Source organism: Microtus oregoni, unplaced genomic scaffold, assembly GCF_018167655.1.
Source record: "Microtus oregoni isolate MIOR12 unplaced genomic scaffold, Mior012 000020F_ref0000438, whole genome shotgun sequence".
Taxonomy (NCBI): Eukaryota; Metazoa; Chordata; class Mammalia; order Rodentia; family Cricetidae; genus Microtus; species Microtus oregoni.
The window spans coordinates 21,558,703-21,574,841 of record NW_024543079.1 but is presented as its reverse complement, the minus strand read 5'-3'; the positions used below and the strand labels follow the sequence as shown (position 1 = coordinate 21,574,841).

At 41.6% G+C, this 16,139-nt stretch overlaps 1 protein-coding gene across 2 annotated transcripts in view; it reads left to right on the top strand.

Moving 5' to 3' along the window:
• Positions 1-16,139, top strand: part of Kiz (kizuna centrosomal protein) — a 96,380-nt gene that overhangs the window by 16,621 nt on the left and 63,620 nt on the right. For both annotated transcript variants that reach the window (XM_041670498.1, XM_041670497.1), the window contains 2 exons: positions 9,870-10,515; positions 11,459-11,759. In XM_041670498.1, coding sequence (XP_041526432.1) covers positions 9,870-10,515; positions 11,459-11,759 — 947 coding nt within the window. The remainder of the gene's footprint in view (positions 1-9,869; positions 10,516-11,458; positions 11,760-16,139) is intronic.

Genomic DNA, 16,139 nt, shown 5'->3' with positions numbered 1-16,139 from the left:
GCCTCTGCAGGGCCAGGGTCATCTCCAGGAGGTTAAGGAACAGACCCCTCATAGGAAGGAAACTGAATTCTAAAGCTCAAGTGCCCCTATTGAAAGAGCAAATGACTTGGGAATCCTTTGGAAACAAATCCCAAGCCAAGGATTAATGCAGGTACTTACTTAAGAGGTAGTCCCAGAAGCACAGTCAAGGAGGATGGGAAGTTCAGAGACGGGAAAGCAGCCAGTGAGTATGTGACTGAATGGGTTATCGCTGTGAGCACCTGGCACTCAGCCCACTGGGCACTCTCAGAAGACTAGACAAAATGTATCCCAGAAGTGTCCTACCCTAGGGGAAAGGAAGGGAGGTATTTATCCTCCAGCTTAGCCACTGAACTGTGTGTCTGTCCCCACTTCTGACTGCTCTGTGGCCGTCAACAGAAGGTCACAGATGAAGAGGAACAGGTGCGGTCGGAAAATGCGAGGTGTACACCAGGATAATGAGGGCCCAGGAATTTGGTCCTGTCCTCTTCCAGCTGCCGTGGGAAATAAGCAGAGAAGGTTACTGTCAACAGATATGTAGAAAGGCCAGTTTCTGACCTTACCAGTTTATGGTGCTGCTCTCACCAGTAGCTTCCTTGAGTCACTGCTCAAATGGAAACAGACTCTTCCCAGAATGAGGCTCTGAGCAGTTGCCTTTGCGGGTATGGTGACCTTCCCTTCTCACGTTCACATCTACAATGACGTCAATTCTACTCTGAGCCATGAAAGGTAAAACATTCTATTTTCAGCTCGGTGTCTTCATTAATAGGTTTTTCAGTGCCGAGGACTGAATACAAGCCCTTACAAATGTAAGCTCTGTACCACTGTGCCACATCCCCAGATCCTATAGCTTTTTAATTTCTATGCTGGTAATTCAGAAAACAATTAGAAACTATACTGGATTATAGTAGTTTCTCAAGAGGATTGAGTTATTTAAGCAAGTTCAAAGCCTTCTGCAGACTAGATGCACAGACCCATTTTTCAGGGCTGTGTAGGAAATGTTCTATCTCAGCTTTCAGACCAAAAGGGTGCTAATAGACTGCTCAGAGCAGAGGAGAAAGCTCTGAGAGCTCTTCTCTTTTAAGAGAGATGTGCCCTATCTGCAGTAACAGTCCAGATGGAGCCTGCACGGTTGGCATCCTGCTTCCTTTAGGTGTGCCTTTTAAGTATCTAATGGAAAACCAGTCTACTAGTAACTAACATTGGCTTTGGTCTTGCTATATTTCTGCTCTCATGAAGTAATAAGGGCAGCGGCGGGGCTGCGTCCCCAACACCCCAGCCGCCTGCCCGGCTAGCTTATGCCCCGAAATAATTACACGGACACTGTATTCTTTTAATCACTGCTTGGCTCATTATCTTCTAGGCTAATTCTCACATATTAATTTAGCCCATTTCTAATCATCTGTGTATGGCACCCCAAGGTGCGCTTACCAGGAAGATTCTAGCCTATGTCCATCCTGGGTCGGACCTTCATCGCGTGTGTCTGCCAGGGAGCAGGGCATGGCGTCTCTGCTGAGGCGTCTGCTCCTGAGAGGAGAGCTGTGGAGTCTGACCTCACTTCCTCTTCCTCCCAGCGTTCTGTTCTGTTTACTCCACCTACCTATGTCCTAACCAATAAAATGGGCCAGGGCAGTTCCTTTATTAGCCAATGACCTTCCTCCATCACTCTCATTCTAGGGATTTGTGTGGGTGTGTATTTGTGTGAGTCCACAGCAGCCTTACAAAATCCAGTGTGTTTAATGTCTACTTTGCAAATTAAGAAAGAAGTGCTCAATGAAATTCTCTGTCTTTCCCGGACCCCACACTGTTGAGCGCTTGAGTCTGGATCCAGATCCTAAAAGACAGACTCGTTGTGCGGAGTCTTAAAAAACAAATAAACAAAACAAAAACCATAGTTTTGCTTTTAAACTTTATTTTGGTCAAGAGTCTTAATATATTGTCTATCAACCTACTTTTAGGTAACCATATAAAATAATTTGCTTAAAAAAAATGGTGGGAAAGGGCAAGTCATGAAGGAACCTTTTTCCCATAGTCCAAACACCTTTGATGGGAACTTTGTGCTAGACAGTTCTCTTCCTTTGTTCACCGTCTATGGTGGGATGATGGGAAAGCATATTATGGTGCAGAGGCTCTTACAAGTGGAAAACTCATGCACATAGATACAGGAGTGGAGTGAGGGGAAGGTGAAACAGCGAATGAGGAGGACAAGAGAAGCGGGAGCTGGTTTAGCAAAGACACATACATTTTATAGGAAATGGTTTCTTTCACCCATGACATGGCACAAGGGGAGTGCCAGAGGAAAACATACATTGCTGCTTTTTTTTTTCTTTGTCATTTTAGGGTCCTCTGCAAATCTCAACCCTGCTAATACTCAGTAAAATAATACATCACTAGCAAAGCCATTCTTCATATAACTGAATGCTTGCTCTGACAGCTCCTTTTCCTTTCTCCTTCAGCTTTCTGCTTCTCATCCCCTGGCTGTAGGGGAAAAAAAATCACTTAAAAAAATTAAAATGTTCCTATCAGTTTTTAAAATATGAATGTAGCATTGTTTAAAGTAGAGTAAGGACCAAGACTTATCTACTTTGAAACTAGTTCCTATGTCTGTCAGTTCTAAACTTGTTGATATCTGTACACAGGTTCCTTTCTCTCCCTCAGTAAAAATAGCTGTTAGTGAGACTTCTGATCACCAGTAAGTGTGTTCAGCCGTGTTCATTTGCTTCGCTCTCACTCTCCTTAGTTCCCCGAAATTTTAAGAAGTGGAAGGTGGATGGTGCAGGAAAAGGAAGAACAAAGCAGAAACCTGAGAGGAGGGATCTACTGCCAGGTCACAGCTACACAGCAGTAGAAGGGCACAGACAAGCTAGTCTTTCTATCAGATTCTTAAATACTGAACACATGTGCCTTCTTTTGACAGTATGTCTGCCTCTTATAAGCCTTTGAAGCCCTTATTCTGATGCAGTACCAACAATAATGAAGAACTGGGAGTTCTCCCTGACTCAGAAACTGCTCTGAGAAGACTCAGAACTTACAGTTTTTCCTGTTTTGAAGATTATTTTTAAAAGAAAAGAAATATGTATCTTAGAATCTAGTGATAACAAATGAAAAAGCTGCCAAGCAAAGTCCTGACTTTGTATATATAGGTTGCTCCCAATTTTTCTTGGTTATAAATGATCTATACATGAATTTGTGTGAAATATGATTAATAAAAACTCAGAGAGAGAAATTGGGGTTCAGCTTGAAGATCCGAAAAGTAAAGCAGCCAGCCATTGGCTCTTAGCTCCACCTCAGTTCGAAAATGACAATCCTGCCTCCAGGAATCTCAGAATGAGACTGTACCCAAGAGCTGTCTTCTCCCGTCTTATAATCCTCTTTAGTTCTGGGATTAAAGGTGTGTACCACTATCACCTGGCAAACTAGTGTATCTGCTGGGATTAAAGGTGTTTGTATTGCTGCCTGGTCTAAAAGGCTGGCCAATAATTACTTTTCTGATCCTCAGACAAGTTTTATTTATTAAAATACAAGTGAAATGCTACTACACTTGTGTGGTGGTCTTTTTTTTTTCTGTTGGGTTTATTTTCTAATTACTTTGTTTACTAGAAGAAAATTAGGCATCAATCAACCTTTCTCTCTGTCTCTGTCTCTCTTCTTTCTCTCATTCTTCATACTCCTTACAAAGTAGAAACACTCTTTTGTGATTATACTACCGTAAATGAATAATATGAGTGCAATCTTAAGGAAACATCAGTCAAATGCATTGAGAGACAACATGTGCAGGCAGATAACCTGTGTTCTTAAAAACTGCCAAGGTCAAGAATGAGAAAGAATGCCTAACCGTCTGCTGCAGATTAGGGAGACTCAGGAAACACAAACCTAAATTGAATCTTAAACCTAGAACAAAGGTAACTAGCTATAAGGGACATTATTTGGGCAATTGACAAAAACTGTGAACTACAGAATAGAGAACAAAATTATATCCTCATTAAATTTTCTGATTATAGTAATGAAGCTCACCACTGGGACAAAGAATGTAGTGCCCTGAGCTTAGGAAACATACAGAACTAGTCTACATATATAAGTAAATGTATTGCAGGCACATGTATAGAACAGAGAAGAATGGCAAAGAAATGGGAAAAATGCAAACACTTGATCCATCTTGCTAAAGAGTGTTAAGCTACTTTTTTCTGTGATTCTTGCAACTTTTCTGTAAGTTTGCATACATGCACTTCCACACATCACTTCAGATAAACAAGCAGTGACAACTAGCCAGTGAAGAAACCAAACTGAAGACTTAGGAACTTCGTGAATCTTTTTTTTAAAAAAAAAATATTTATTTATTATGTATACAATATTCTGTCTGTGTGCATATCTGCAGGCCAGAAGAGGGCACCAGACTTCTTTACAGATGGTTGTGAGCCACCATGTGGTTGCTGGGAATTGAACTCAGGACCTTTGGAAGAGCAGACAATGCTCTTAACCGCTGAGCCATCTCTCCAGCCCTGAACTTCTTGAATCTTGATGGATCCTCTAGAGTTGCCTGTATGGGATTTTAGTGAGTGATGTCCCACTTCATTTTTTTATGTGTAGTTAGGGCCATCTGATCATAACTCCTGACTAGCTACAGGCCCCTAAAACCTAATGTTCTCATTCGTAAGTATATTGCTCAACTTTTTTTTACAGTTTTTTTTAAAGTTTTGTTTTTTTTTTAATTTATTTATTTATTAAGGATTTCTGCCTCCTCCCCGCAACCGCTTCCCATTTCCCTCCCCCTCCCCCGATCAAGTCCCCCTCCCTCATCTGCTCAAAGAGCAATCAGGGTTCCCTGACCTGTGGGAAGCCCAAGGACCACCCACCTCTATCCAGGTCTCGTAAGGTGAGCATCCAAACTGCCTAGGCTCCCACAACAATGGGGATGTTCTATCGGGAACTCACCAAGGCCAGCTGGCCTAGGTCTGAAAAAGCATGGGATAAATCCGGACTAGCTGAACATAGCGGACAATGAGGAATACTGAGAACTCAAGAACAATCGCAGTGGGTTTTTGATCCTACTGCATGTTCTGGCTTTGTGGGAGCCTAGGCAGTTTGGATGCTCAACTTTTCAGAGAACTCAGAATTCAGTAGTCTGGGAACTCTGGTCACACCTGGCAGAATCAGAGAGCACTGAACTACTTCCTGTCATGAGCTGTTGCTTCTCCTTGCCAGAAGCAAACCTCTGTTAACAGGGCATTGTGTCCACTTCCTGTGGGTCTGAAGCATGACTGTAAGATCCCATGATGTGCTGCTTTCCCTTGTTTGTCTGATGAGCATCTTAACTTGTTCCTGGCATTTGCTTCTCTGAGTTTTGTTCAGTAGGGATCGTTTGCTTTCTTTTAGTCAATCCGAGAGATCTGAGAACTACTGGGGGAGTAACTCAGATGCACTTCATTTGGTCTTTGCCCTATGACTTTTCCATCTGAGATCTATACCTGGCCCTTTGCTTTGTGGCTTTGGTTTTTGCTTAGAACAAAAAAGAGAGAGATCATGAGAACTGCTGTGTCCTCTGTTTGCTGGGTTAGTAGCCAGTCTGTGTAGTGATGAGCAAGCAGGCCTGGTTTTCATCCCGCCCAGCTCCCGCACGGCTAGCTTATACCCGAAATAACAACACACAAATTGTATTCTTTTAAACACTGCCTGGCCCATTAGTTCTAGCCTCTTATTGGCTAACTCTGACATCTTGATTAACCCATTTCTAATAATCTGTGTAGCACCACGAGGAGATGGCTTACCGGGAAGATTCTAGCCTACATCCATCTTGGGTTGGAGCTTCATTGCATCTCTCCCACTGCCTTCTTCCTCCCAGCATTCTGTTCTGTCTACTCCACCCACCTAAGGGCTGGCCTATAAAATGGCCAAGCCAGTTTCTTTATTATCCAATGAAATCAACACAAAACACAAGACCCTCCTACATCATTCCCCTTTTTCTGTTTAAACAAAAAAGAAGGCTTTAACTTTAACATAGCAAAATTACATATAACAAAACAGTTATCAAGTAAGAATTACATTTACAATATTTATATCTTTTTTATCTTTTATCATAACAAAGGAAAACAACTATAACTATCTGTCTATCCTTCAACTCCATCAAAGACTCCAAAAGGATATAATATTGCCTAATTAAACAAAAAATAAACAACTTCCAAACTCTAGAAATGACAGAGACATCTCGCTGCCTGGACAGTCAGCCAAAGTTCCTCTGTACCGTTGGGGCATCCATCTTAGGCCTACAGGCCCACAGTATCCAGAAGACTCTTCCATGAAGCAGGAAATTTCAAAGACAGTTCAGTCACTTTCTGCTGTGTCCTGCAGAATGTCTCGCAGACTCTTTCATGAATCAGGAACCCCGAAAGACCATCTCACCCTTAGGCAAGTTCAGCAGTCCTCTCTCTGTGGATTCTTTGTGTCCAGTTTATACATCAGTCCAGGCAAGAGCAGTTTCTTGCCCAAATGGCTAACCAACTCCATAAACAGCCTCTCCGATGCCCATCTTCCTCTTGAAGTAGATTGGTGCTGCCAGGAGCAGACGTGTCTCATTGTCATGAAAAGCCCTAAGTCATTAAAACATTAAATGCCATATTGTGCAGTCTTTGAAAGATCTGAAGAATGTCTATCTAACTGAAATATATCTCTATATATCTAGAAAATCTAACATGACTACAAGCTTTACTATTATTGATGATTATGCATTATCAACCTATATTTCCTAATTATACATTACATTTTTAAATGAACTACACAATCACAATACCTTAGTCAAGATCAGAAATACATATACATATAACAATATTGACCTTAAATTTATATCAATAGAGTAAAATTTATACCAATGTAAATTATTCATATCTATATCATTTCCCCCTTTAAATGTAAAAGAACATTTATAAACAATATTTGGGAATATGGGCGCAGTTTTTTTCTCTCCAAACTGCTTCGTGCTGAATGGGGATGTTGTTATTTAGGTCTTTCATGGTATAACCTGTGTGCTAGATTCATCTGAGTCAGCAGTTGAGTGAAGTAATTTTTTTGAGGGTGTTCACAGCAACCTTTCAGGAGGGCGTGGTCTATCATACCATATTGGGATAGAAGCAATCCACAGGGTCTCATCCTTTGTGAAAACAAAAGAAGAACTTTTCCAAAGCATTAGATCCAAATTTTAAAGTCAAGGTATTTTCAAAATATCTACCTTGGATTAGTTCAGCAGTGTTTATAAACAAATATCTTTTAGCAGCTGTTGCTCCTTCCTCAGCATTCAAACAATTCAAAGAGAGCATAATAGCATACAGTATCAAGATTCTCTGTGTATTTTCCGTCATTGTGCGGCTTTATTTTAACCTCTATTTTGTTTATTTTTACTTTTATTTTTTGAGACAGGTTCTCTGAATATCTTTGTCCTGGAATAACTCTGTAGACCAAGCTGTCTTTGAACTCTAAGAGATCTGTCTGTCTCTGCCTCCCAGGCATTGGGATTAAAGGTGTGTCCTGCCACACCTTGAAGTAACAGAGGTCAATCTACCTCTGCCTCCCAAGTGTTGGGATTAAAGGTGTGTGCCACCACACCAAACTACTCTCTCTTTTTTTTTACTTTAAGAACTTTAACATTTAGCCTACATATATTTTTAACACACTGTAAACCATTTAGAGGTTTTCTTCGACTTTGAATCTCTCTTTGCTGTATATCTCTCTTTTTCTGACCACATGAGTCTTTATGGAGAGGATTAAAGCTGTGGCTTTGACGGCTGGATCCAGCCCATTCCTTAGCTTTCCGACCTCATGATGGAGGTACCAACTATAGCCTTGTTTATCACCACAACTCTATGGCGTTTCAAGGTCCTTGCCAGCAAGCAAGCTGCAGCATTCTGCTTACAGACCACACTTAGTCAGACTTCCTGCCTGAAAAAGTGAGAGTTTGCCCTGGCAGGACGGCCCAGAAAACCGGCATTTTAAAACGGCACAGCTTTTTTCCTGCTACGGCTGAAAACCGAAAAGCATGCGTTCAGCTTTTCATCAACACTGTTTAAATGTTTCGTGGCAGGACCTCTTAAAACAGCTGCAGGGTTTTGCAGCTAAAGCTGAGTCAGGAAGCCTCTCTTAGATGAGAGTGCTTGCTTGCCTCTAGCAAGCAGAGCAGACCCGAGAAATTGCTGCTACCAAGGAAACATGCTTTACTCTATTCTTTCCCAAGCTTTCTCAGGTTTTCTGTGTATGCAGTTATCCACGTCTGGGCACCATTTGTAGTAAGGAGCTGCGGGCAGGCCTACTTTTTGTCCCGCCCGGTTCCCACATGGTTAGCTTAACACCCGAAATAACAACACACAAATTGTATTCATTCACACACTGCTTGGCCCATTAGCTATAGCCTCTTACTGGCTAATTCTCACATCTTGATTAACCCATTTCTAATAATCTGTGTAGTAACACGAGGTGGTGGCAAACATCAGGGCATGAGTTCAGCTCTCTGGCATCTAATGTAAAAAAAGCCATCACAGTGATACACATGTGTAATCTCAACACTAATGAAGCAAAGACAGTGAAGCTTCCTGGGGTTTGCTGGCCAGACAGCTCCAGGTTCAGACAGACCTTGTCTCAAAAAATAAGAAGCAGAGGAAGAGAGCTGACATTGACTTCTGGCCTCCATGCATACTACATGCACAAGCATGTACATATATATACATTAGCCCCTCCCCATTTCTGGAGCAATCTTTGGGGCCACCTACCTCCAGCATTTTTTAAAAGCCAAATCCATGCCTAGAAGGCTGATTAACTCCCAGAGAGCTGAAGAGCTTTGCTGGGTTGTCAGCTGTTGCAGGGCAGAGACTGCTTAGTACTCTATCTCCTTGCCTTTCTATGGTGTCCTTGATTTGTTGACCTCAGAGTTGGGGGTGGGTTGTGGTTTTTGTTCTGTTATTCCAGGATTAGAAGAGACAATGTTTGAAGAGAAATACGGCCTGGATTCTGTTGTTTCTGACATTTCTTGTCCTGCAATTTGGATGTTGGTATTTCCTTCTGCAGAGGAAGGGTGTAGATACATTTTGCATTTCCCCATCCACAGTGTAAGGCTCTGGGAAGTGAGCACTCTTGACTGTGGCCGTGCTCTGGTCCTCTGGGAAGAAAAGCACTTAGCTTCTAGAAGGCTTCACGCTTGTTACTTTTAGTTCTGCTTGGCACCAGCACCCCTGTACAAGCTGGTTAGGGTTCTCTGCTCAGCTTTGCTTCTTTCTGTCTTCTCTCCTTTTCTCTACCCTTCAAAGGACAGGCTCAGATTTCCTATAAACATGCTAGTAAATTTAAATTATTTAAAAGTTCCTTAAAGATGTTCGGGAAGTTTTTATTTTATATAAAGCAGTAGAAATAGAGTTGAATCCGTTCATTGTTCATTGTCTGCCCTATATATTTCCTTGTTTTTTTCCCCCCTCTTTGGTCTTTGGTCAGGTTCCTTTATAGCAATACTAAATGAGCTCTGGGTGGAGGGCTTTTATAACTCAGCACTTTCCAGGGAATGTCACTGGGGTAAAAGACACATAACCTAAAATGTACTAATTTTGTTTTATTTGAGCCATGTACTTCAGCTGGATTAAATACATGCATTTCATTTTTAGAAATGAGTTCTATAGTTTTTTGGCAATAGTTACTTTGTACAGTGACATTATTATTACAATAATAATCTGGACTGTAGTAGAGTTTGCCAACTCATTAAGTGGGAAGACGTGTTTTGTTGGTGGTAGGTGTTGAATTCCATAGTTATGCTTCCTTTACCTCCTTTTCTTTCTGCTTCATTGTTCATATGCAATGTGTTTAACTCACATCTCTTTTTGCAGGGTGCAGTACAGGCAGGAGTTAACTCAGGGACAGCCATGTCAAGAGGATTGTATCAACCAGCAACAATCTTTATGGGCCGCCAGATGTCAGCCATCTCAAGCATGGACAGTTTCAGTACAGAGCAGAAATCTAAGCAACCCACAAAGAACTTTTCAATTCCTGACCCACATTCACACCAACAGACAGCCCAGAGCAGCTGTGTGACAGACAGCTGTGTAGTACAAACTAATAGTGACACACAGTGCTTAAATAAGTCTGACAAAATAGATGGAACGACATCTCTTCAGATTGGTGAGAAAACGCCAGTCACAAGCTGTGTATTGTCTGAGAAAGAACAAACTCATTGCTTGGAGATAGGGAGCAGCACACGTCCCAGCAAGGGTAATTTATCTGAAGGCAAGAAGTCTGCTGAGCTCCATGCCTCGGTACAGGAAAGATTAAGTCCAGAGAACAGAACCACTGATTTAAAGTGTGACAGTTCTAGCAGATCAGAGGGATCAAATGGAGAAATACTGACACAAGAACATATTGAAGTCGGGGAAGAAAGAGCTAGCCCGCTGGGCCCCACGCTATCAGTTTCAGAACACCGTGCATCTGCAAATAAGTGGGCTGGAGAGAAGCATTCTGCTTGGGATGGTTTCTCAGGTGAGATGAGAGACTGTTTGCTGAGTTTTCTTAGTGCCTCCCTTTTCGGGTTATGATCTATAATTTTATCTCTTTGTCTAAAAACAAAGAAATGACTTTGTCAATGAGTTCCATTCTAATGATTTCTTAAATATGTTCAAAGAAATGGTTCAAAATATGAATTTTTAAAGGCATATGCTTAAAATATTTTTGAGGGTTGAGGATGTTCAGTTCAATGGTAGATATGTACTTACAATATAGGAGGCCCTGAGTTTGTTTGAGCCTTAGCACCACTAAGTTTATACATTTTTAAAAAAAGAAACACAATTTTGAAAGATTTCAACACTGTAATTGTGATTTGCTGCTGTATTTTAATGCATTTGTATATGTGCATATGAGCATATTTATCTTGTGGAGGATATACATGTGTGTGCATATGGAGGGAGGCCAAAGGACTATCCTGGCTGTCAACTTTAGAAAGGCTACCTACTTCCTTTGAAGGCTGCTCATTGGCCTAGATTTCACCAGTTTGTCTAGACTGACCAGCCAGTGGACCACAAGAATGCCCTGTCTCTGCCTCCCCAGCATTGAGATTATAAGCGCTCCGCTCCAGCCTGCATCTGTATGTGCATCCAGGGTGAACTCATGGCTTCATGCCTCTGAGGCAAGCACTTCTCTGAGCTGTCTCCTAGACCTGTGCTTCTACATGTTTGTTGCTTTTGTTTTGTTTCTGTTTTATTTTTGAAACAATCTCACTGTGTAGCTCTTATAGGCCTGGAATTCTCTGTCTAGACCAAGTGGACCCTGAACTCATAGAGATCCTCTTGCCTCTGCTGAAATTACAGACATATATCACCACACCAGGAGGCTTCTGTACATTTTCTTAAGGAATGAAATTCTGTTCTGTGTTATTTGCATTCTCAGAACTTTGCAACCAGCAATGCATTCGTTTTCCCTCTTGCAGATGATCTTGCTCATGAGGACCCAAAGTCACAAAAGGCCTTTCTGAAACTGCAGGAAGAGCAGGAGGGAAGTTCATGCAGCAGCAGCGATCTCACTGTTTCTGTAAGTGAAGATGATCTGATTTTGGACACTCTGGAGTCACTGCTAAATTCAGGAGCCAAGCTGGAGGGTGAAGATAGAAGGCAGGCCTCACGATCAGTCTACACCGAGCAGCAAAGAGATCCGCTCTTCACTGGTTACATTTTGCAGACTGAAAGCCCTCCTGATTCAAAAGGGGAGTCCTCCCCAGACTCACCAAGACAGTAAGCCATTCTTTTTCACATTCTGTTTAGTTCATGGTGTTTAGAGTCTCTTCCACTTGGAAAATGTTACTGAGCACCCAGCAGTGATTGTGTCAGCTGCCTTGACTTATAAGTAAACTCTCACTTGCTTTCTTCTTCCTTTCCTTTTTATAAATTTTAAGGTAGTTTTTGAAAGTCTGAGTGTCATTGAACTATGGTGATTGGCAGTTTATAATTTTCCCAGGCAATCCCTGGTAAATTTACAAGTCACTCAATGCAACCCTTACCCATTTTTTTTCCAGCCCCCTACCATTATTCTTTAAAAAAAATGGTTTTAATATTTTTCTCCCACGGAAGAGAGAAATATTTAAACTTACTAGGAGTTCTACTTCGGGAACTCAGAACTTTGTATCTAATGAGTACACACTTAATCCTTGTGTTGCTTTCCATGGTGTCACTTGTTTCCTTCACGCCATTAAAAGAGCTAATACTTCTTTGCTGCTAAGCCAGACTTCCTTTTCTGGGTGTAAATTTGAGAACATTGGAACCCCTGGTGCTCAGTAGAGCATTAGCATGGTACATTTTGAGCACTTACTAATGTCCTCCATAAAAGTTAAGGTATGTGTTTTTACAATTGATTGGAAATTTTGGGCCAAATAGAAGTTTTTCTATGCCCCCTGAATAGAAAACTTACTAGGGAGCCAGGTGGTGCTGGCGCATGCTTTTAATCCCAACACTCAGGAAGCAGAAGCAAACAGATCACTGTGAGTTCGAGTCCAGCCTGATCTACAAAGAGAGTTCCAGATAGAAAACACTATCCTGAGTGAGGTAAGCCAGACCCAAAAAGAGGAGCATGGGATGTACTCACTCATATTTGGTTTCTAGCCATAAACAAAGGACATTGAGCCTATAATTAGTGATCCTAGAGAAGCTAAATAAGGACCCAAAGAAAAACATATAGGCATCCTCCTGAATATTAACCTTCATCAGGCGATGAAAGGAGACAGAGACAGAGACCCACATTGGAGCACCGGACATAAATCTCAAGGTCCAAATCAGGAGCAGAAGGAGAGAGAGCACGAGCAAGGAACTCAGGACCGCAAGGGGTGCACCCACACACTGAGACCATGGGGATGTTCTATTGGGAACTCACCAAGGCCAGCTGGCCTGGGTCTGAAAAAGCCTGGGATAAAACCGGACTCTCTGAACATAGCGGACAATGAGGACTACTGAGAACTCAAGAACAATGGCAATGGGTTTCTGATCCTACTGCACGTACTGGCTTTGTGGGAGCCTAGGCAGTTTGGATGCTCAACTTACTAGACCTGGATAGAGGTGGGGGTTCCTTGGACTTCCCACAGGTCAGGGAACCCTGATTGCTCTTTGGGCTGGGGGGGGGGGCTTAATTGGGGGAGGGGGAGGGAAATGGGAGGCGGTGGCGGGGAAGAGACAGAAATCTTTAATAAATAAATAAATTTTTAAAAAAAAGAGAAAGTTCCAGGACAGGCTCCAAAGCTACACAGAGAAACCCTGTCTTGAAAAACCATTAAAAAAGAAAAAGAGAGAAAAAAAACTTACAAGGTCTTGAAAACAAATTCTTTGATTAAACAAACCAACCAATTAAATTATGCTAATAACATCAGATCCTTTTAGGAGAAGAAGCCTAAGTAAAAGTTTAAGGTAGGCCTTATCTTTTATAAATGATTACACTAAGACCAGGAGCACAATAGTATCACATAAACCTTTTGGGTAGTGTGCGTGTGTGTGTGTATACACACACACGCACACATACAGAACTTGCACACCTAACTCCTGACCCACCCCCTCCAAACCCTTCAATTGCACCAAAATGCTGACAGCCTTTCATTCCAGCAGGGAGGGGCAGTGACTGTCAAAGCGGGTGGTCTGCACGGGTGCACAGGTGCAGAGTGCATGCCTGCGCACAAGAGTGGCTGATCACTGTCATAGAAACTGGATGCCTCTGAGGGAAGCCCAGGGGTTTCTGTTGTCATTCTTCACTCACCCAAGAGCTGCAGGTATCCATCATCCAGAAGCACATCAGAAACTATGACTACGGATGGAATGGGTCTGCTTTGTGCTTATAGATGCGCTGGCTAGTTCTATCAATTTGACACAAGCTAGAGTCACCAGAGGAAATGTCTCAGTGATACCCAGCTGGAAGGCATTTTTTTTCATTTAGTGATACTTGGGGGAGGGTCCATCCCCTGGTGGGTGGTGCAATCCCTGGGATAATGGTTCTGGGTTCTATAAGAAGGTAGGTTGAGCAAGCCAGTAAATAGCTCCCCTCCATGGCCTCTGCATCAGCTCCTGCCTCTGGGATCCTGTCCTGTTTGAGTTCCTGTCCTGACTTCCTTCAGTGATGAACAGCAATGCAGAAATATAAGCCAAATAAGACCTTTCCTTCTCAACGTGCTCCTTGGTCATGGTATTTGGTCTCAGCAATAGAAACCCAGCTAAGATAGTAGGCTTATTTTTATGACAATATGCCGAACAAGGTGGTACCTCTATAGGCTAAGGACCACTGTATTTCCCTAAGACTTGGTGGTTTTCTGAGGTAAAATCTCCCGCATGAATGACTTTTTCCTATAACCCTAAATCTAAATACTTTTGAATTTTCTACTACTCATTAGAAAATATGGGCATTTAGTAATTTTTCAATATTCATACTAATAACCTCCCCTCCTCAAAATGAAGAAGTTAGTCAGCAATGGTTATTTTCTGTCTGTGCTGTTAAATTTGAGCTTGTTGATTTTCTACGATGAAAGCACTCTCTAGAAATGAGGTTGAAGGAGGGTTTGTTTTTATTACAATTATTTGTTTATTCAGTGTGCACCTGGCGAGGGCTTGCATATGTGCATGGTGCAAATGTGGTGGCCAAAAGACAACTCAGAGTCAGTTCTCTCCTTCTGTCGTGTAGGTTCTGGGGATGAGCTCAGGTCATCAGGTTTGGCTGCAAGCAAGCACCCTTTCCCACTGAGCTTAGTGTGCTGATATATATACAGCTTTATTGAGATACAGTTCACATGCTATTCAAGTCTCCTATTTAGAGTATTCAGTTTAGGATTTGAGTATATTGCACCATTAATTTTAAATCATATAATAAATACATAGTATGAAATTTACCATTGTAAAATACACAATTCATTGACACTAATTATATTTAATGTATAGTTAAAATTCATACTCTAAATAATTCTTGAAAGTGGAGTAATGCATACCCCTTTTATGTCTAACTAATTTCAGTTTAAGCACATGGTTCATCCATATTCTATCATCTATCAAAATTCATTTCTTTTTATGGTTGAATAGTATTTCTGTATATGGATATACCACAGATCATTTGTACAGTTACCTGTTAATGATACTTGACTTGGTAATCAAGAGTTTGGAGAGATGGCTCAGTAATTAAGAGCACATACTGCTCTTGCAGAGGACCTGAGTTCAGTCTCTAGCCCCTGGTTTGGGCAGCTCTCAACCACCCATAACTCCAGCTCCAGAGCATCCAATACCCTCTTCTGGTCTCCGAAGGTACAAACCCACACACAGACACACATATATACATAAGTAGAAAAATAAAATCTTGCTGGGTATGGTGTTGTACACCTGTAAATCCAGCGCTCTGGAGATAGAAGCAGGTGGATCTCTAAGTTAGAGACCGTCCTGTTCTACATAGTGAAATGGAGGCCACTAGGAATTGCATAGTGAAGCCTTTTCTCACAAATAAATAATAAACAAACAAACACAAAATTCTCTCTTGTTCTCTCTCTCTCTCTCTCTCTCTCTCTCTCTCTCTCTCTGCTAAGTGTTTGAGTCAGTTTCCAGACCCACTCCCATAAATGCTTTCAGATATTGAAAGCCAGTTTATACAATTTCTCTATCATAAGTATAATAAATTCTTCTTATAAGAAAACATGCCAAGGACTGGACAGATAGCTCAGCATTTAAAGGTGCTTGCTGCACAAGTCTGACAATCAAAGTTCAATCCTTGAAATCCACATAAAAATGGAAGGAGAGAATCAAGTCCACAAAGTTATCCTCTTACTGCTACATCCACTCTGTATGCTTATGTGTATAAACACACACATGCACACAGAGTAAATAAATTTTTTAAAAAACAAACTATATACTACAATAAAGCCATAAATTGTTACTAAAAAGGGTGATTTTTGAATCTCCTTATTTTAAAGAATAAATACATTGAAATACAAGTTGATATCCAGCCTCATGATTTGAAGCACTACTTTTGTTATTTTCCATGTGACATTGTCACTTGGGGGCCACAGGAGTGACTTGGCCTCATGTCTCTCATCATTTGGAAGGTCAGTATGGCCTGTCACTAGTGGTGACAGGGCCTCAAGACAGCATGAAGGCAAGCTCTAT